The sequence below is a fragment of the Zonotrichia leucophrys genome, chromosome 1 (assembly GCF_028769735.1).
Source record: "Zonotrichia leucophrys gambelii isolate GWCS_2022_RI chromosome 1, RI_Zleu_2.0, whole genome shotgun sequence".
Lineage (NCBI taxonomy): Eukaryota > Metazoa > Chordata > Aves > Passeriformes > Passerellidae > Zonotrichia > Zonotrichia leucophrys.
Window position 1 is genome coordinate 39,706,980 of NC_088169.1, and position 21,381 is coordinate 39,728,360.

Consider the following 21,381-nt stretch of genomic DNA (forward strand, 5'->3'; position numbering starts at 1 on the left):
AATAGTCCCAAATGACTGAAAAATAACAGTTTTGTGCAACATTGAACATACTTCCCACTGCCATTTTCAAAACAATTTCCCACCTATTCTGGAAAGCATTACTAATGCTGAATTTTCTGGGACACACCCATAGCTATTGAACCAGCTTCTGTCGGGAAATGTGAATTGTTCAACAGGTTCAAAAGATCCCACTCTGTAATACCCATAAAGCATTCATCCTTACAGCCATATGGCACTTCATTTTTTTTCAAGCATATTTTTACAAAACAAACCCACTTCTCTTGAATTGGGATTTATTATATAAGCTGCAATAAAAGAAGTAATGAAGATTTGTAGTCTGCACAGTCAGCCCGAGCAATTCTACGTCACCAATGGTTCACCTTGGATTGCAGATGCAGCCCACAGAAGGGGCCAGTACAACCTGATCTCACCACAGACTTTGGCTGTTCAGACTGATTGATTGTGACTGACAATGACAATGACCATCCCTTGGCTTTTCCCCTCTGCTTCTATTAACTCATCTATTTCCGCAAGCTTTCCTTTGCCAAGGAGAGGAAAAACCCATTAGCTGCGTAAAGTAGAGGATCTATTGCTTTTTAATCTTGGAAGTTGCTGCTACCTTATTCTGGCTGGTTTTGCTCTCGGTCTGTTTAACTGTTAAACAAAGGAAGCTCAGGTTTCCAGTTTTCTGAGATTTGGATATACTATCTATCTCTACCCTTCTCTTCATTTATCGCTGTTTAACTTTAGACAACAAAATCAGTCTTCATTCCTGCTTGTTGCATATGAAATGTTCAAAGCCAGGCTGGATGAGGCTTTGAGCAACCTAATCTAGTGGAAGATGTCCTTGCCCGTGGCACCGGTGAGTCTGTGTGTAACTAGATCTTTAAAGGTCCTTTCCAATTCAAACCATTCTGTCTTTTTATTTATGATGATTTGTCACTAATGCAGCTTCCCTTTGACAGTTTAGCTGATAAAACTACTACAAAAGAAGCTAAGTTATTCAAAATTATGTTTGTTATAAATTACCAGTATCATAACCTCACCATCATCAAAATCAAGCTGCCATTTTGGCTTAACATAAAGGGTATATGGTTATTTCCCTCCTCCTCTATCAGCTAGGAGAAAATATTAAATTAAAACAGGATAAACTATGCATGCAAACTAGTCTGTTGCCATCAAACAGCTGGGCTGCTCCAACAGTGACAAAGAGGTCACTGTGTGAAAATACACAGCGATTACAGCAATAAAGGAAACAGCTGATAGAGGTTAGGTGGTGGAAACAAGAGGGCAGCCACAACAGAAAGAGAAGGTTGGAATGAAGACAGGAGTATGGGAGAAGCAGAGGAAGAGCCTGCCAAAAGGCATGGGGCTGGGACACAGCTACAGAACAAGGGGGAAGGGAAGGGAAAAGCCTTAGTACCAAAGCTATCCATTATCACACCGCACCTTTAGTTTCTTATAACTCAGATGGACTCTATTTAGGCTGAACAGTCATTCAGGAGTGCTTTCAGAGAGGAGAAATTTCAGAGAGAAATATGCAGCTATTTCTGACACAGAACAAGAGTACATTTTTGGCCAAATTACTAAATTCTATTGACTTTTCTATGCAAGGCTGAAATATCTTTATGATTTAGAACAGAGGCTTGAAAATCTGCCTGGAAAGCGAAACAGTTGGAATGCACCTCTACCATTCTCCTACAACCTGCATAATTTTGGGCAAGTTCTAAGCATTTCAAAAAGGCAAATCCTATTTATATCTGTAGGTCACTACACTTCACAGCCACAGGTCTAAAAGATTCTTCCTTGCATTTAACATATATTAGCCTGGGGAAGAATACGGATTCCCACTGAAATTATGAGTTTGGGTTGTAGAATACCAGGTCAAGCATAAAACTGCTACGACTATCAGCTGCTAGGGCTGAGCAGCAAAGGAAGAAGCAGCAGCATAAACAACGCCCACACAATAAAACTGGACACTGAGGGCCCCATAACTGGAGAAAGCAAGCTGGGACAAAGATCAGATGTGTCTGGGAGGTAGGTGCAGAAAAGATGGAGGGGAAAATTTGGAACAAGTAAGGAGGCAGGGGGAAACTCACTGAGCAAGAAGACTAAAAATAGAGGAAAGAAATGGAAGTGGTAACAAACACATGAAACCTATCTCAGAGAATGGAAGCAAGGGAAATATGCACTGATTGTTCGGGAAGAAGGAGCTAGAAGTACAGGATGAGGGTAAAGAGAGAACTACCTAAAGAGTGAGAGAGTGATACTAGAAATAGAACTACCAAACAGACTGTATGGTAGAAAAAATAAGCAAAACCAACATTGAAGCCCTCTAAAATAAGGACCAATACATGGATGAAAAAGCCTGTAGGCCCATGGAGCAGGGCATAGCTACATAGGAGCGGGTTCTACAGAAGAGAATCAAGACTAATTGCTAATTGATGTGGAAGTCCAAAGGGGAGACTCAGACTAGCCAGACAATGAGCAGGGAAGACAACTGAGGAATGGAAACGAGGACTAATCTGAAGAATGAAACTAGAGCATACTCAAAAGAGGCAGGATTTGAAAAATTACATGTTAGTAGCAGTAAGGAAAAATATGTTAACAGGCAGAAAGTACAGCTTTTGAATGTGTGATCACCTTTTAGGAATGGATTCTTCTCAGGAAGTAGCCAGATACCAGTTGCTGATGGAAAGCAGAGAATAACACTTTTGGCTTTTCCTTTGTTTGTGTGTGTGCAACTTTTCACTTTTTTTTACCTAACAGCCTTATCTCAACCTATGAGTTGTTCTCCATCTTATTCTCTCTGCCCTGTCCTGAAGAGGAGAGGAGATAGGGCAGCTTGGTGAATATTTGGTGTTTAGCCAAGGGCAATCCACCACACTGGTGCATACAACATGACCTGAAATAATTCTAGAATTATAGAGCTATAGGTCTATTTTGGTTTCCAATTGATTTAAATTTCTTGTATGTCCTTGAGATATGTAGATTTTTCTCCAGAAGAGAAAATATTGGCAATAGATTATGACTACTTAAATCTGATTCCTTTTTCTATTCTTGATAAGCCACAGACAGAGATGCAACTTGTTGTTAATAATTTAAAATAATTTCCCTCCTCCTGCATTCCAAACAGCCTTGTTTTCTCTGTTAACCCTTTCACTAACACTACCATTAGCCTGATCTCAAAAGGAAAAAGAAGCTAACAAAATGCACAGTTTATCTGCATGTCCCTCCTCAAAATTCCCAGCACACACTCAACTTCTGAACCCACTGACTGGTCAGTGTTAACCAGACATACTAAAATCCCTTTAAGTTTTATGAAAATGAAAATGCACAGTGGACAGAATGAGTGCTTCCATTCAGCTCTTGGACAGACGAGCAATTTGGTTGTCACCCAACAGCTGGACTGGCCAACCTGTGAGTGAATACACAGCAGACCCAGTCCTGCTTTCTAGCAGGACAAATGGGGAATGTGAAGCCTCCATGGACTGAGAAAAAGGAGAGTGACATGGTGAGAGCCAAATCCAGGAAATGACTGGGCAAGGCACAGGGCAGGAAGAGGTAATGCAGTAAGTGGTCGCCAGCAAATACAGAAGTGTGGTGGAGTTACTGATGTGCACAACTAACAGGGACCCAAGTGACAGCCCTGCAGACCAGCCAGTTCCACCAGCCTGCTCCATCTCTTATCAACGTGTCCTAGGTGTCACCCATCTGAGGCTGGACTGCCCTTCCTCTCACAGGGAAGATAAGAGGCAAGTAGCAATGTCCAGTGGCAAAACCAGCTCAGCTACGCTTCTGGAAAGCAGAGAAGCTAAGCCAGCACCACCAGCCTGTTCCTGAAAACTCCACTAAATGACACCATGACCACAGAGCAGCCCATGGAGGATAAACACAAGCAAAGCATCTGCCATCTCACCTCCCTTCCACTCATTTTCCTTAAAGATCAACCACAGCTGTATCCAAGTATCACACTGATTATTTAACACTGATCAGACACTTGCCACTATAGTTTTAACTGTAATCTTTATTGTAGCAGTGTCACAACAAGGCACAGCGCACTGCTACACAGAGTTACATGTGCCAGCTCTTAACAAGTTACTCCAACCAGGAGCAGTAGAGCAGCATTAATGCAGCACTGCCCAAACTAGGTTAGTCAGCAGAGGCTCCTTTGTGCTGCACTGAACTGAGCCATGTAAACAAATCCTAAATGGGGAACAGAGCACAGTGTCTCTTGGGTGACATTATACTGTGTATAAATAACAAACAGGACTGCTATCCATCGATGGGCCCAAACATTTGTACTCTAATCTTCATTTTCATCTCCCCACAAACCAGATTCCATGGTCTTATTAGAATGTACTGCTTGCATTCAAATCTTTGCTACAACAAGCTTAATAGCCAGCCCTACAGCTGTCCCACTAGTCTTGTATAGCAAGATCTATTCCACAGATCTCCGACTGCCACCAATAGCCAACATGGATACCGAATGAACTCTCATGAACAAAGCTATGTTTTCTTAATAATAACAGTTGTATAAACATAAGGTCTTCTCAGTTAAAGGGAAACCAACATCAAAAAGCAGTAAAACACGGAACCCTAAACCCTTCTTTCTTTGAAGAAACACGTTTGAAGCGAGGTGTTTCTAGTTATGGGTGAATGAAATGAGAATTGAGCTGCAACAAACGGACATCCAGTCTGTATGAAAGACTAATTAGATCCATCTGAGAAGCTGTGTCTAAAACTGCTTCACATATTTCAAAGGAAAGCTCTTCTAGTCTATCTTTTGAGAAGACTACATCAAAACATTTAGTCACAGCTGACGCACATCTATCCACGACAGGAGCACTATTTTTCATAAGCCATAAAAGCTACATTTAAGTAATTTTAATAGTCTGGCTTACTTAAAAATTAAAGAGGGGGAAAAAAGCAGCAAAGAAATTCACAGCTAAGAAAGGTACTCAAAACAGCAACGATTTTGTACCTCCTTATGCCAAAGCATCAAGAGATACCCAAAAAAAGTGTCTTTTACTGAATATGAAATGTGCTAAAATTTGCTCAGAGAATGGAATTAAAGCTGAAGCAGCATCCACGAGCTGCAGAGTTAACTATGGCTTTTGTGGTAATAAGACAGGCTCTTAACACTGTATTAGCATTCTTTAAATGCAACTATTGCTTCTGCTGAACCAGCAGGAGGAGCTCACAACATTTTTTAATCTATTCATTCTACAAAATTTGGGAAGAGAGGTTGGGATGTTGGAGGCGTTTCTGGGCACAGGAAGGAGTTGGTTGGGTATTTTCTTTGCAGTTTTGTTGGATGAGAAATGACTGTAAAGAAAAGCATCCAAGTAATGTTCATGTAAGCACTGCTTTTAGAAATTAGAAAATCATTATATGAATATTGTGCAGCAGGATGTCAAGTGCACATGGCACAAAAATAAACTGAAGCAACACCTACGCCTCAAGGTGTTTTCAGTCTTACACCAAAAGAACACAGGAAGACTGAAGGGTGACAGGATACATTAAATGCTGTGTGCCAGAAACATGACTTTCTGAAGAAAGAAAATGGTATGTTATTGTTCTGTATTGTTACAGAGCTTCAATTTATATTTTAGTTTACTGCTCACTGGAATTTCTGGAACCACTGGATCATTACCCATGAAAGAACATAGTCTCTATTCTCATACCACAGCAATTCATGCTATGAAGCCACTTGTGTGGGTAAAACTCTTCATCAGGTAATTTAAAATTAATCATTGTAAAAACCTAATTCCTCTTCTGCCTACTAAGAGACATACTTTAAAGCAGTGAAGTCTGATTCTAACACAAGGAAAATATACATCCAAATAGACCATGCCTGCTTTTAAAACATTTTGCATTTTATCATTCCAGACTTTTCATTGCATTTTCTTTTTAGAAATGTCTTGTCAGCTACATACCAGCACCAGACCATGCTATTGTGAGTTTTTAGCACAACTAGAAATCTCCAAAAACTACTATAACCAAGCTATTACACTGCTCTGACACAGAGGGAAGAGCATATTTAAAGCCACACAGTGAAGGGATTACTCAAGTAAATTTAATTCCCAAACCTATAGGTATTTTCTCTACCTGATTATGGAGTACTGTGTGAACAAACTAATAGGAGACAAAAGGCCAAGCCAAAAATCTCTCTTTACAAGCAAACATCTACCATCACATACTTAGTGCTAAACTGGCATGGTATGTGAAAACCTGTACAATCCAGACACACTCTGCTTGTCCTCTGGCTTAGTACTAAAGCACACCTAAGTACATACAAATTTTATATGAGTATACTCAATATTTACCTGTAGTTCATGTAAAGGATCCCAGCACTGAAACTTTGAGACATTCAATGAGGCAGAGTGGAAATGCATACCAGAAACACTGAGTTCACAAGATACTGAGGCCAAGGCCACTTTCATTAAAAAACCACTCTGTCAGCAGTCACAGAAATGTAGCAATTAAAGCAGTTGCCACAGAGTCAAAACTCAGGGATCAATGCTCTCCTCAGATTGAAAGATTCAAGTGCAGAGTGCTTGCCTCCCAGGAGCACCTGTCCCCACTCCACCAGGATAGCACAGGGCAACCTCTACCCTTACAGTAAATCTGTCACTGCAGAAAAAGGAATGCAGGATCTGTAAAGCCAGAGACTCCATCAACAAGCAGGAGCATGACTACTATAGCCAGTGCTTTCCACGAATGGAAATCGGGGTTTTGCTCTCACCACAGCACTAGACTGTGCATACTGCATTGAAGGGACATTGCACACAATACATCATACACAATCTCTGAACAAAGGGATTGAAAGGAGATACACAACAATATAGGTTTACAACAATGCAAACCATGTGCAAAAAGGCAGGGAAAGTTCTGTGCTTACAGCTGTAAGGATTATCTAATAGATCTTGCCCCACCCATTAAACATGCACTTCCCTTTCATTCAAACTAATGCTGGACATGGGAACAACAATACAGTTTATTTCAAATATATAACATGCAACAATATATACTTAGAACTAGTCTAAGCCAAAAGTCTTCCTCTACTGCTTCTAGGGATATATGTTAATTTGTATTACAACTGGCTGCCACTCTTACTGTTTTAATTCCTACAGGTATTTGCTTTCATCCCTATTAATACAGCACTCATATTTCTCTCATGTGACCAATTAGTTAGTATGTGCCTGAAGCATACCAGAAATGTGAAATACTAGTAATAATAATTATAGCATTTTATTGATTCTCTTAACAGGGTTAATAATTTTATAGTGATAGATGGGCAATGTTATTCTTCCACATGGACTACTGGAAAGACAGAAGTTAATATGCACTGCATTACTATCCCACTCCATGCACATTTGTGTTTAAGGAATTAAATGTGAACAAAGCTTGCTTACAGCAACTTTCTGTATCATTGCTCTGATTTTCCATTATACTATTCCTTGTTCTTCTTGATGCTTTGCATACTTTTGTTTGATTTTTGGGTGGTATTCTTTCCTCCCCCCAAAAATGAATTTACAACACAATGAAAATATTTCCTGAAGTAGTTTTCAAATAAACTTACTCATCAGCCATGAAATTTACAGTAAATAAATACACCAAAGTTCTCAAAATTAAATGCTTATTATATTTGAATTTGAAGTCAAAGCTTAGCTAGATAAACATGAATTCACTAACTAAAGCATTCACATAGACATGCACCTACTCTATATTGATCATACAGGATAAATTCAAATAATGATGACAGTAATGTTTTAGATTTTATTTTTATGCTGGCATTACACAACAGGTTTTCTCTTAAAAACATTAAGAGGTACACAGGCTGATTTTCCACCCACACAGGTATCTAATAAATTCTTTACTTCTCAAGAAAAAGATAGGGGAAAAACACTGGGGTTTTTTCCTCAAAAATATTTAAAACATTTATTTCCAGCTGGACTGAACAAGCGTCAAAAATTCTTCTCAATATTTCATACCTGTACTACATTTCTCTTCTTAAATTTGGATTTAGCAAGTCATTCAATGTTTTGTGAAAATGGTAGCGCATTCTAGTAACAACCTAAATTAAGGAATTTAGCTTTCTCTATTCCTCTTATTCAGCATTTGACCTATGCAGGTCCCTCTGGAAATATATCGAATTTCCATTTGCCCAAAGTAACTTCTGAACTATGACACCTTATGCTTAAAAAAATAAAAAATAAACAACTTCAATGATAAGAAGCTACTTTATAACTGAAAACATCTGGAAATTCTTTGACAACTAAACTGAGGAGAAGATGAGGCTAAGCAATCTGGGAAGGTATGCATTTACTACAGAGATGAAGAACCCTAACAGGAAGGACTGTTTTTCAAACATGAAAAAGGAGAATAACAAGTACTTGCAGAGAAAACATGCAAATCATCAATGAAGAATTCTCAAGACAGAGTATTCCTACACTGTAGCAAATAATCAGAAAATGAATAATAGCAAAAATATTTTCAAGAATTAAGTTTATTGCATAGAATACAGTCACAAATTCCTCATTGAACTAAAATTAGGTTGGAAGGAGGGTTAGAACTAAATGACCTTTAAGGTCCCTTCCAACTCAAACCATCCTATGAATAAACAATGCCACCATCACATGGAATTAGACCATCCTTGGTGGCTGACATCTGGTTTTGAAGGGCCATATTCATACACTGCAGGGAAACCACATAGCTAACCAGGTTTCCTCAACATATGTAGGTTCCTATTTGATTTTGTCTCTCCCACTCTTCAATACCCTGCAGAACAGCCGAGTTTTATAAAGGAAGAACAGACTCCAACCTTCAACAGCAAATCTCAATGAAATTATAAAGCAAACACATTTGATACTCAGAGTAGCAACTGAAAATGGCAAGAACAGAAAGACTCCTGTTTGTAATTGAAGTAAACAAAATATTCCAGAGTCTGAAGGTGGGATGCTTCTGGGCTGCTTGTTGCTGTTTTGCATTGCTTGTTACTATCTCATGTAAAGAGAGTAACAATTATAATAAACAATAATTCTTCAAATTATATTTTAGAAGCAATCTTGACTGCAAGATCTTTAATTCAATTGACAAGAGAAAAAAATTTAAGCTTAAGAAGAACACTAATCAAAGCTAAGAATCTGACCATCTGTCCTCTGAAAAACTAAGTGGCATGCATGACAAGCAGTTAGTTTAAAGATTCTTCTAGCAATTAATATATAGAACAAAGAAAAAAAGAATAAATGACATTTACATCAATTTAGTTGTCAAGTTCTTTGTACACAAGCAAGCAGGTCCCACCAAAGCTGCTAAATTTTATTTCTCAATTCAGGTCACTGGAATCTTTTAATTGCAAAAGCATTTGCTATGTTGATAGGGTATCACCAGAAACAACTGTCTGGTACTGAAAATTCTAGTACAATAGTTTTATATAAACTTAAGTACTAGTATATATGTTGCTGGCTTCAGAATAAAAACCAAGTTACTTCTTGCCCCAAAATATATCAAATTAGGATTCTCAGAAGTTTTCAACCTCTACTGCAATCATAAAAATTAATATTTTTGTTTGCAGCGCTTCAGGCAAAGAGCATCGCTCACACTTGTGGACCACTCATCCTTAAATCCTTCCGTTTTGGGAAGCAAGGCAGCTGAAGTGGCCTAATGCCAGCCCCCATCAAGGACCTCTGTTACAAACAAAGTAGTTAAAAACAGATGGTTTCAAAACTCAAAATTCTGAAAAATAAAGAGCAGCGAAGAGCAGTTAGCACTGCAGAATTCATCAGGAATCTCCAGCCAAAGGGAGCTGACGAGAGCTGACCCATAGCCCAAAGAGCTGCGCAGCGATGCGCTCGGAGCCGCTGCAGGGAGCGCGGCACAGCCGGGAGCGCACCCCGACCTGGGAGCTGGGACAGCAGCACAGCCACAGGGACAGAATAGAGGCACTGCTGGAAGGGTCCCCGTGGTAAACAGAGTAACTCAGGATGCGAACGCCGCTGCGCAAAGCACGGTTTGCAGCCGAGTAAACTTCTGAAGGGGAATGCGAAGGTGGCCCTCCCACTGGGCTACCCAACTGCACTACAGGTTCAGCTATCTTTGTCACAAACCACGAGGGGACACAACCCACAAAGGCAGGAGCCTCTGTCACACCAACTCAATAGCAAAAAACTAAATGCAGAAGTTCAAAAAGTGAGGCTTGTGTTTCTGACAGCAAAGTTAATAAAACAAGTATTGAATTTCCCCTTTTTTTTCCTGATGGTATGTTACACCTCCTGATCAGAAACAAGATTTCTCATTCCTAATCTTGACTCTTCTTTGAAGTTTTAAGGCAGTTGGTTTTCCATTGTAAGGTTTTGAATAACAATTCAGATTTTTGACAGTGCTGTATTTACTATAAACTCTTATCTGCACCACAATCACAGGAGAACACCAGGAAAAAGAAAATTAGTGATGAAGAATAACATGTCCTCTGCTCTTTATCCAGTAACAATAAAAATAAGTTTAAATCTAAACAACCCTGCTATTAAAAAAGAGTTTCCCCGCTTTTTACATGACTAAGCTCAGGTGTAATTTTTAATACACTTTATAGGTATTTTAATACATAAATTTTAATACACTTTTATATCTTCATAGGTATATGGTTTAAGTGAAACAAACTTCTCCTGAAATCCACCTGATATGATTTATTTCACCAGGTATTTTCCAGACACAAATAAGGAATTACACCTCCCCAAGTATATAGACATGGTTAAGGTGGAAACAAAATGCAAAAGCAATTGTCATAAATCCCTCTGACCCAGGCTTTTAGGCCCACAGCTGGTCCTAACCTGGCACTCCTAATTTTTCCCTAGTGCTTAGGTACCCACTCTCTGACACTGAGCGATGCTCCTGCCTCCCTGCCTAGCAGTAGAAGGTAAAAGCAGTAACTCACTGCAGGGACACAAAGGCATGAGAAGGAACTTTCACATTTCTTATTGTTTGAATAACAAACCAAACGATCAGAAATCAGACATCACATACACCTTGTCAAACTGGTTTATACTAGCTGTAATTCTCATACCGTTGCAAGACATCACAACTGTTAGCAGCTCCATTGAAAGTGAGGGACAGGCTTGGACTCAAGCAAATCTCTAAAAATGTATGCATAGGCAGATGTATGCTTGTGTAACTGGCTGTGCTAACCAGCTCCCTGGTTTAGAGAAGTCTAACCATGGGAATTAGATCTCTGAGCTCACAGCAACCAGGGCCTATGCAACACTCACAGCAACTAGCAGGCTATCCCCACAGCAGCAGGCAGCTCTTGTGCTGCAACAAAAAGGAGGAAAGGCTGAGGGCAATGACTGCTCCTGGGAAGGGCTATCTCTGTCCCACAAGCCAGTGCCAGCCCAACTCTAAACTGAGCTGAAATCTGACAGAGGTGTTCTGTTCTTTGAATGGGCTGCATCCAGGCTCACAGGATGCCTGTTAGGACTATTATGTAGATTTTAAAAACTGCACGAAGGCTTGGCCTTGGCTTCTGAAACAGCAATTCAAGAAGTAGGGTGTGTTACTGCCATTCTAAGAAAATCTGCCTTATTAAGGCTCTTTTGAAACCTTTTGCCTAAGAGTCAACAAATACTATACAAGTCAACTGCCTATTTAAAAAAAATAAAAATCTCATTTTCGTTGTGGAATCACCATTAACAGACATAAACAGCAGTTCTCCTTATAAATTTATCTTCTTAATACTTCAACCAGCTTGTGTCTTGCCTTCATTCTGTTGAGCAGCTGAATTACCAAACCCAGCATTACTGTTCTTCTACTGTCATGGTCTGTCCTTCTGCCTTTCATGCTGACAACATTAAGTGCTTAAGCAATTACCTTAGAACATTTCTAAAAAACAAAAGTTTATACACATTCATCTGAAGTGAATAAGCACATCCTGAAACACTAGCATTTTACTATGACCACATACAGTTCTAGCACAGAGTGCTGAATAATGTTATTCCAGGATGATTGCTTATTCTATTGGCTTGGATCTTTGATTTGTTTCTCTAAACACTAACTTAAGGTAATGCAATTTTTGTCAACATTGCATTTGTTTTCTTGCTCTCATATATTTATAATGGAGTATATGCTCCATTATAAGATGCTACTTCCAAACAAGACACTAAACAGAATAATTCAGAAACTAATTTAATAAACAAATATATACGAAAATGTTCCACAGGCACGAGCCCTGAGAAAAATCTTAGTACACTATCTGAATCTTTTCAACTCTGCACTATTTAACTGTCAGGGTCCTGTTTGGTAATTAACAGCAATGCCTACTAAAGACAAACCACACATCTATCCTTAGTCAACAAAAAGAGAATTTTAGCAGGCATCAAGGATAATATATATATGGACTCAATGCACTGAATTTCTTAGGAAATGAGCAGAACTTACAAAAAACGATGAGCCATGCTTTGAAACTGCAACTGGGTAAATTCCATCTCCTAGATGCACAGAGAGCTCCCAGCTACTTCTCTTTGATTTAGCAATAGGAATTCTAAAAAAGAAACAGACAGAAGAAAAAATTTTAACAGAGATTTCATGCTTCTCCCAAGTTAACCAGAAGCACTTTCCTCATAGGATGGTCCTGAAGGATATAAAATATCATTAATCTATAGACACAGTTGGAGAGCACACTTGAAAAAAATATATACTAAATACATCTTTTCTGTCAAACAGCATATAAGAAGAAAATACACTCTTACTTTCTTTCTAGATTTGCCTTGACACACTGGGTATGCTGATAAAGTTAGAGGAGGCCCTTGAATGCAGCCAGCACTTGCTGCAGAATTAGCTCAAACAGGATGAAAAGCAGATGAGAAAGTGGGTTGGTAGGAGAATAGCAACAGTGATAACTGGAGCAGTCTTTTCAAGGGCAAAATATAATTATTATTTCTTTAATCACATTCTCAGTAAACCTTAATTAAAAGCCAATTACAGACAAAAGATTCAGCCAAACAAGTAATACAAGTAATTTTATAACTAATACACATTTTTAAGTACTCATCCACAGAGCCCTTCAAGCATACTGAAAAAATAATGATGTATCATCACAGCCCACATGGAGGATTATACCGATTCCTGCAGCATTTTGTGGCTGCACCATTTATCAAGTAACACAGGAAACCTGAATCTTTTCAACTTAAAAAAGCACACACCTGGCAGCAAAGGAATGAGAACTGAGCCTCCATTCTTCAAAATTCAGAGTGAAACATGCAATTTTCAGTTATTTTATTTAAATGTATATTCATTCTCCATTTCCTCATTCTAACTTCTTGAGTCTCTCCCACTTTGCCATAAGAACTGGTGTCCAAAAGTACACTACAACTTTTCTAATGAGTGGGTACCATATATTACCAAGAGCATGCACCACATGGCCTAAAGGGAAGACAGGAAGGTGTGGTTTAAACTCTATTAAAACAAAACCACATTTTGGTATATCTTTTCTTCCACATTGACTCTTACATATTTAGATTTTACTGTAAGAAATTTGTAGGGATAATAATTTTATCACCTTTACATCTCTTTTAAGGATCATTTCTGCCACAACAATCTATCGCACATTATAGCACTTATTACACCTTTTATAGCATCCTGCAGTCTTAAAACCTGTGAACACATTATGCCACATGGATCCTCCAGAGGATTCAGGTGACCAGCGAACCACATGTCCCCATAGGGAATGCTCAGGTTTCCTGTGGAATCAACAGGGAGAAGCACCTGTGAGGCCTCTAGAGGCCACAGGAGGAGCAAGTATCTGTCCAAGCCAAGGATAACACGTTTGCCATGCTGAAATGCTTGCCAAGGATTTCCACAATTTTTTTAAGAACTTTAGGTTTTTAGATACTTGGAACTTAAGAAAGCACAAGTTCAAGTACTTAATGAGGCAAGTAGCTTTCAAAACTTGTGCCTTGCTATGTGCCTGAAAAGGGGAAATGAAAATACTAAATATATCAGACACAAATACATGCATACTAATCCTTAGTTACTTCTAGATGCAAGCCAAGTAAGGCCTACATGAAATTTCACCAATTATCTTACCTCTACCACTACCCTAAAAGTTCACAAGACAGATATTGAAAATAAGCTGTTCCCGTGCTAACGATGCCAAGCATCACTTGTCAGATTTAATATAGTGGCAATTGTGAAAACAATAAATCTAAGGAATTATTTATGGTTTATTGGGAGCAATATCATTTCTCAGCAACTCATATTGGAATTCCTGTATGTCACCAAACATTTAGACTGGCTGATAGGAAATGTGACAGACACAGGAGTTCCTGAAGAAGAGGAAGAGGAATTTCCTGCACAGGTAGCAGGCAGCAAGCTGAGAGATATTTTCATTGCACTTCCTGGTATCAGAGCACCAGTAAGGAAGAATACAGACAGCACCTGGTTAAGTTCTCCATGACACTCCACTGCAACAACCAACAGGATTTAGTGGTTTATAGCTACTTCATATTTCTTACATTAGAACCAGGATCACATCACAAACTCAGCTCAGTAGATCTGCTTCACTGGTGACATGAGATTCCTTACAGCCTTGCTGGCACAGCCCTGCTTCATATTGCATTTGACTGGAAGTGACCTCATGAATCTGGCTGCTGGCCATCAAAGGAAAGACAGTCTTGTTCTCCAGCAGGGATTATTTTTGTTCAGTCCTGTCTTGCTGAGCTTTGTCAAGTGTATCTCCAAACAGGATGCATGCCTCTTGAAAGGCATGACTATCATCATTGCTTTGCCTGGGTTTCAAACAGCCACATAATTCCTCTCTCTGCAACACCATTGGCCAGGAGGGCAAGGTCCAGAGCTGCAACAAATATACAGCAAGTTGTACTTCCCTCCTGGAATTGCTAGATCCCTTTGCACAGGGACATTTTTCAGCTTTCCTAATCAGCTTTGCCTGTGGTTTTTTTAACTATAACTGACACTAGCTAGGACATATACTTATGTGAGCTCATGACAATCCTACATCTTCATTAAACCAAATTCCTTTCAAAGAAATTATCTTGTAGTTGACTCCATTTTGATAGGATTTGTGGGTAGGGAATGTTCATATAAATAAGGATTACGAAGTCCAAAAATAAGGATCAAAGTCTAAGTTTGTTAAATATGAAAACGAAGTTGCTCACATCCATGAACTACTTTAGAAATGCAGACGTTTCTACCAGGCTTTAGGAAACAAGATCTATTGTGGGATTTTCTGTTGTTTTGTGATGTTTGGGGTTTTTTAAATCCGAGACATCCGAGTGCATGGGAAATTATATTTGTTCTTGGCCAAGGTTGCTCCCTTAGCTGAGAAGACTTTAAAGTCCTCCCAAAGAAAGCATCTGAACTCTGAATATATTTCACACTAGTTCACAGAAAACTACCAAACTTTTGGCTACTCTCAAAATTCAGAACTTTTTAAATTCTACATAATGGGCTGAAATCCAGCATACTGTATTCACAGAAAAAAAGGATAATCTCACTGAAAATAAAAATACTGTCATTTTTGCCATCATAAAAACCATAAAGAAAACATAAGGCACTTCCCTTCCAACCCTAGATTCAGAGTACACACAGTATGTCTTTCCTAGGGTTCAACATGCCCTCCCTTTCCGCTCCCAGTTTAGGCAAATGACACATCATCCAATAAAATGACTTCATTTGCCTATAGAGATCACTGGCTGCAGGAAGAAACACAAGTTTCACAGCAAGATGAGTACCAGGTGGATGGGGAGCAGGGCCATGGAGAACTGTGAGCTGCTGATCCTTGCCAGGAGCATTGCACACAAAGGGACAGAGAGCAAAGGCAGCATGACAGCCACAACAGGAGATGGGTGGACAAGGGGGTTATAAACTCCTTCCACACTAAAATGGGCAGTTCTGAACCTCTCCACTCCAAATTGCCTTCTAAGGGGAAGCATCACAAGCATAGGAACACAGCTGAAGACTGATGGCCTGGCTTTAAGTCATAAAGGCTTTACTCCAAAGCACCAATTACAAAAACATGTAAGCAACACAACAATAAAAACAGCACTGTTTGCCTGCTTAGTTATTCATTTTCAAGCTCTACTGCTACTTGTTTAGCTAGAGATGATGTGTGTGTAGAAACGTATTATGTCCCTTTTACCCCCAAATGCCATATGTGGGAGAGGAAGACACTTGAAAATAACACAGCAACCAAAGCTCCTGGTTTCATTGCATGTTTTCAGTGAGGAAAGCAGACAACTGCTAAAAATTTTGGGTCGACACATACTTACTGTGCTCATGGAACACATTAATTAAACTATTATCTATTCTAGTCAAAAATAAGTAATGAAAAAAATAGACACTCACAAAAGCAAATCTTGTAAAAACTCTGCCCTGGCCATTTTGATTGTCACCAATCGATCAGATAGAAGGAACTCAATAAAAACTACCATTTTGTGCAGTTTGGGGCAAATAAACTTCCCTCTCCCTACTATCACTGATGATGTAAATGAGTTAGGATGTCACCAGCTCCTAAAGGATCAGAAAATTGAGTATAGATTTTTATTCTTCCAATTCAAAATATGTCTTCTAATGTTGAGGTGGAAAACACAAATTCCTCTTCACTTGATATTTTTGCTGCATAATACTTTATGTAAACAGAGAAATCCCAAACTATCATAACAAACCCTCCCGTTTGAAAGATTACAAGCGTTTGAAAACCACATTATATGACACTCCATAAAGCTGTTTTTCAATTGTGCAATTACCTATTCACCAGTTAAATAAAAGTGAAATATTGACTTAAAACAATGTTAATGGTCAAAGAATCATTAAGAAATCCTTCATCATAACTTTCACAGCAGGTGGCCTGTAAAATGATCAAGAATAATGTGCTGGATTCTGTAGCCACCAAGGTCAGTTTCTGCATACAAATCTTGCAAAGGGAGAAAAAAAGACCTTCAGAAAGTGGGCCATTCATCTGAACCAAGTTCAGAGAATTTCCAGCACTGTGAAAAGATATGTTATGCAAGCACATAGATGTATTCAGTGGGGGTAGACTGAACCAGCTACATGGAGACTACAAAGGAGCCCTCCCATGGCTCATGAATAAGTCGAGGAAATGATCAGAAAAAAATGCAGAGATGTTTAGACAGATGGCCCACTTAAAATGCCTGGGACAGGGCATAAGCAATTTTAATGAAACTTTAGATCTACCATATAAATTGTTTCTTATTTTCCCTGCCCTCCCCCCACCCCTCCAAAAAAAAAAAATCAAGAAAGGCAAATAGAAATTCAACAACTCAAACAAGAGCCTATCTTGCTATGAAAAAAAACCCTAAAAAAAAACCCAAACCACCAAAAAATTTAAAAATTAAAAAACAAAAAGGGAAGTAAATCCCACATTTTAAAGCATTTTTAGTTAATAAGTTCATACGCAAAAAAATACCCTTCAGAGAACCTTCAACTATCAGATGAATATAAAAGCAGGGAATGGATAGATTAAAAGAATTCTAAACAGAAGTGTACTGCCAAACAAAACACAAATCTAAGCTTTAGTATCTGAGTACTTTCAACACTTTCCAACATAAAAGTTCATCATCACACAGAAAAGATAAAAGCAGCACTTTCACAGGATTATTTTAAGAACCAAAAATTATGTGCAAGGAACCTAAGAATCTGGGAATATTTTATTCAGCAATTTGAAGTATTTTCTGCATCTATTCACACACATTTTCTACATATATTCAGACTGGTCCATCTATATATATCATATGCCTTTTTACATTAAAAAAGGTTTTCTTCTTCCTGCTTTATATGTGCATACATATATGTGTTCCTCTTTCACTGTGAATATGAAAACATACCATCATTAGACCAAATTATAGTTCTTCATATATCATACAAAATAATAACCTCTACTAGCCTGTGTGCCAGCTGATCAGACAAAGGCTGAAAGAATTACTCAACAGTTATATCAAAAAGATTTTACATTACATTTTCTTACATATCACATTAAAATCAATAACAAATATGAATATTTATAGCCTATACTCTATTTGAATAGTGACTGCAGGAAAAAATGAAATTACATGGAAGGTAAACTATAAAATAAAAAAAATGCTTTAAAAGGATGCTATGGAGTGCACTGTGCTTTGATTCAGAACAGCATACATCTGGATGTTCCCTTTTTCTTCAACACAAGCTTTTCAGGCAATTTGCATTGACATAAGAGCCTGCAATCCAGTGACCAACAAAAACCTCCAGTGCCTTCAGCAGTGAAACCCAGATGTGGGCCAAGGAAACAATTATAAATTCAGGGTGAATTTAGCTGCCCAGACCTAAAAGTATGGCTCAATGCCTTTCATCTCCATTTAACTGAGAAATAACCTTGCAAAGAACCTGAGCTCACCCTGGCTAACACGCTTCCCCTGTGGGGGTCTCTACACCTGCAGTGCTTAGGTCCTGCAAAGAGAAACACCCTCACCCCAGTGTTCTACAGCCAGCACCCTCAGCAGCCTGGCAGGGGCAAGGAACTGGGGGCTCCTCTGCCAAAGCTGTCTCCACAGTCTTAACAAGAAGTTGTCCTCCAAAAACGCAGGCAAACAACAATTCTAAGTTTCTTGAAAGATCTTTCATGGCTCTTTTAGCTTTAAATCTATCAGGTAAACGAAGCAGGATTGCTGTTACTGCCTGTCTTGATATACCAAAGTCATGTTTGCAGAGCTTATGTTCAAAGAATCAAAGATCCATGCTATAAGTCTTCCTCAGCCTGTGGGGGCTCACATCCATCTCCCATCTCTCAAGAGAAAGAGCCAGGGCTCAGGTAAGCACTGGGGAACTCACCACCCTAGCCTGCTGATGGCAGGAAGGAATATGAGATTCATGGAGACTCAGGTTTGCAGCCTGACTATACATTCTTTGGGACAAAAAGTTTTGGCACTTGATCCTAATGCTGGGAAATTTCTGTGTACTTTGCATTAGTAAACTGTGGAAACACAGTAACCCTGGGAGCTGCCAGTAGACCCCAAGGCCTCTCCGTTTCAGAAAAGGGTCAGATTGCCCAGTCCTTCAGCAGGCAACAGCATATCTTGAAAATTTCAAATAAATAAATGTAAAATAGATCTGAAATTGATTTCCTCTCCTATGAGATGTTAGGACCTACTTTAGTATTTGGTTTATGTTGGAAAAAGCAAATGTCAGACATTAATGCTGGATAAGAGATCTTGCTATTTGTCTCATTGCAAGCATTTGTGAAATAAGAAGCAAGGAACACTCAATAATTTGAGTGTTCACAAGTACAGAGAAAAGACATTTATTTTTAATGTAATTTACAAGTCTGTGCTTCTAATCTGTTTTTTCAACCATCTTTTATTTACCAAAGGAGTAGCCACTTGCAAGCAGGTGTTTTTAATCAGATCAGTCAACAATATTGACTTATGCATGCTAACAACTGTTATGGAGAGAAAAATCTAAAAATCTGTTTGTCATCAAAAAAAGCTGGGGCTGTTTCTCCTTCAATTAAAGTATTTCATTTCATAACTTTGCTGTTTTCCAAAACCTGGGGTTTTTTTAAATTTTTATTGAGAGATAACTTTGGGCAGTTGGCAAAACTAATAACAATAATTTACTCTGTAAAAGGAAAACAGTAAATGCCCTTTCCTATACAAATTTTCCCTTATTTCCTTAAGCAAAGAAACTTATTGTGCAGATATTTAAGAACAGTCTTACAATAATTATCTCACTTTCTTTTCTATGTGCAAAGAGCTTCAGAACAAGCCACTGTGACGGAATAGGGAGGACTAAAGCTCTTCTGTTAACATTATCCAGTTATGTACAGCAGTTATGTACATTCATATAACATGATGGCATTGGAATCTAGCTGCCTGTTGGGCAGCATGTTTCCTACACCTCCATTCAAAGAAGTTCCTGGTAATAATGTGCTATTTTTCACTTGTATTAAGTGTAGAATATTACAGGTTTGCTGTCCACATAAAAAACAGTCAGAAGGAAATGCTAACCTACTAATATGAAAATGAGGTGAAGTGATTAAAAATTACATCTAAGTTAGATAAATAAATAATCCAATTTTATTTCTACATATGAGACTACTTTCCATGCTCTCTTTTTTGAAACATCCGGGCAAACTTCATGCTAGGTTTGCTGTGCTCATCTCAGTGGTGAAACCTGCCTACTAATCTTGAGTTTAATTGCTACTAATAGCTGTAAACCTGAATCAAAACACATTTAGTGCTTTAATCTGTCAACCCTTCTGTCAAAATTTCAGTTATTCACCCCTTTTTGTAACAGAAGGTCTGGAGAGTGTGGTAACTCAGAGGTAACAGGACAATATGCAGGGGCTGTGAGACTATCAGTGCTGCACCTCAGATCAGGAGTTCTCAAAGTAAATTATCCCAACCACCTGCACTTAGATTGCTCTGGATCACACTGCAGAATGGCCTTGGGATGTGCAAAGCAGTCCCTTTCTGATGAAGAAAGGCAGAAACTAGATCGCAAACCTGCATCCAGAACACCCCAGTCGCAAATGGGTATTCAATTCACAAGACAAGACTAAGTCTAATCAAAAGTCAAATACATACAGTGAGAGCACGAGCTCCTCATCATGAACAAGACTGTACACTTGTACTGGTACACTCTCTAATGACAGCTAGATTAGTTTTTGAAGAATCACTTATTCTCATGAAGAGATTTTGATCTTAATGATTATTTCTGCAATTGAATTGCCTCAAAATCCTAAGTTTGGTACTTAGTCTAGATATAAAGAAAAAAAAAAAAAACTCTGACATTTAAATTCAAGTTCAACCCCTCTTATTTAGTTGCCCCAGTAAAAGTTGTTAAGAAGTGTTCAATACCTACCAGCTTCTGCCAGCTGAAAGCAAAGAAAATACTGTGAAGTGCAGCATATTTGAAAAACTTGTACAATTGTGGAGGAGAAAATGCATATTTTAGAATCAAAGTTTAAAATTCCATTTTGAAAAAGTCATGGCCTGAGCTGCCTCTATCTTTTTAGATATCTTCTCAAACAGATTGCCATTTCCCCAGCTATCACTAATTTACAAACTTATTCCAAAAAACCAAATTAACGTCTTTCTTATTCAGAGATACACATCTGACCCACAGGCACTAACAACAATACAGTGTTTCCTTAAACAACAAAGTTTTTAAAACCCAATAGAGTGAAACTTTTCAGAACCTGCTGAACTTACTAAAGGAGGCACACTATCAGGAGTGAGAGACAACTACTACAGCCAAGGGAAAAGGAAAGACATCAGAATAAAGCCATCTCTGAGGAAATTTGGCAACAGCACAGAGAGCAAGAACACTGGCCTTCTTTAAGGCCCACAAGGAACACAATGTGCAAACTAAGGA

The 21,381-nt window shown here is 38.6% G+C and overlaps 1 protein-coding gene across 3 annotated transcripts in view; it reads right to left on the minus strand.

Moving 5' to 3' along the window:
- PCCA (propionyl-CoA carboxylase subunit alpha) overlaps positions 1-21,381 on the minus strand; it is a 299,270-nt gene that overhangs the window by 93,848 nt on the left and 184,041 nt on the right. For all 3 annotated transcript variants that reach the window (XM_064712168.1, XM_064712163.1, XM_064712177.1), the window contains one exon: positions 12,433-12,535. In XM_064712168.1, the coding sequence (XP_064568238.1) occupies positions 12,433-12,535 (103 nt within the window). The remainder of the gene's footprint in view (positions 1-12,432; positions 12,536-21,381) is intronic.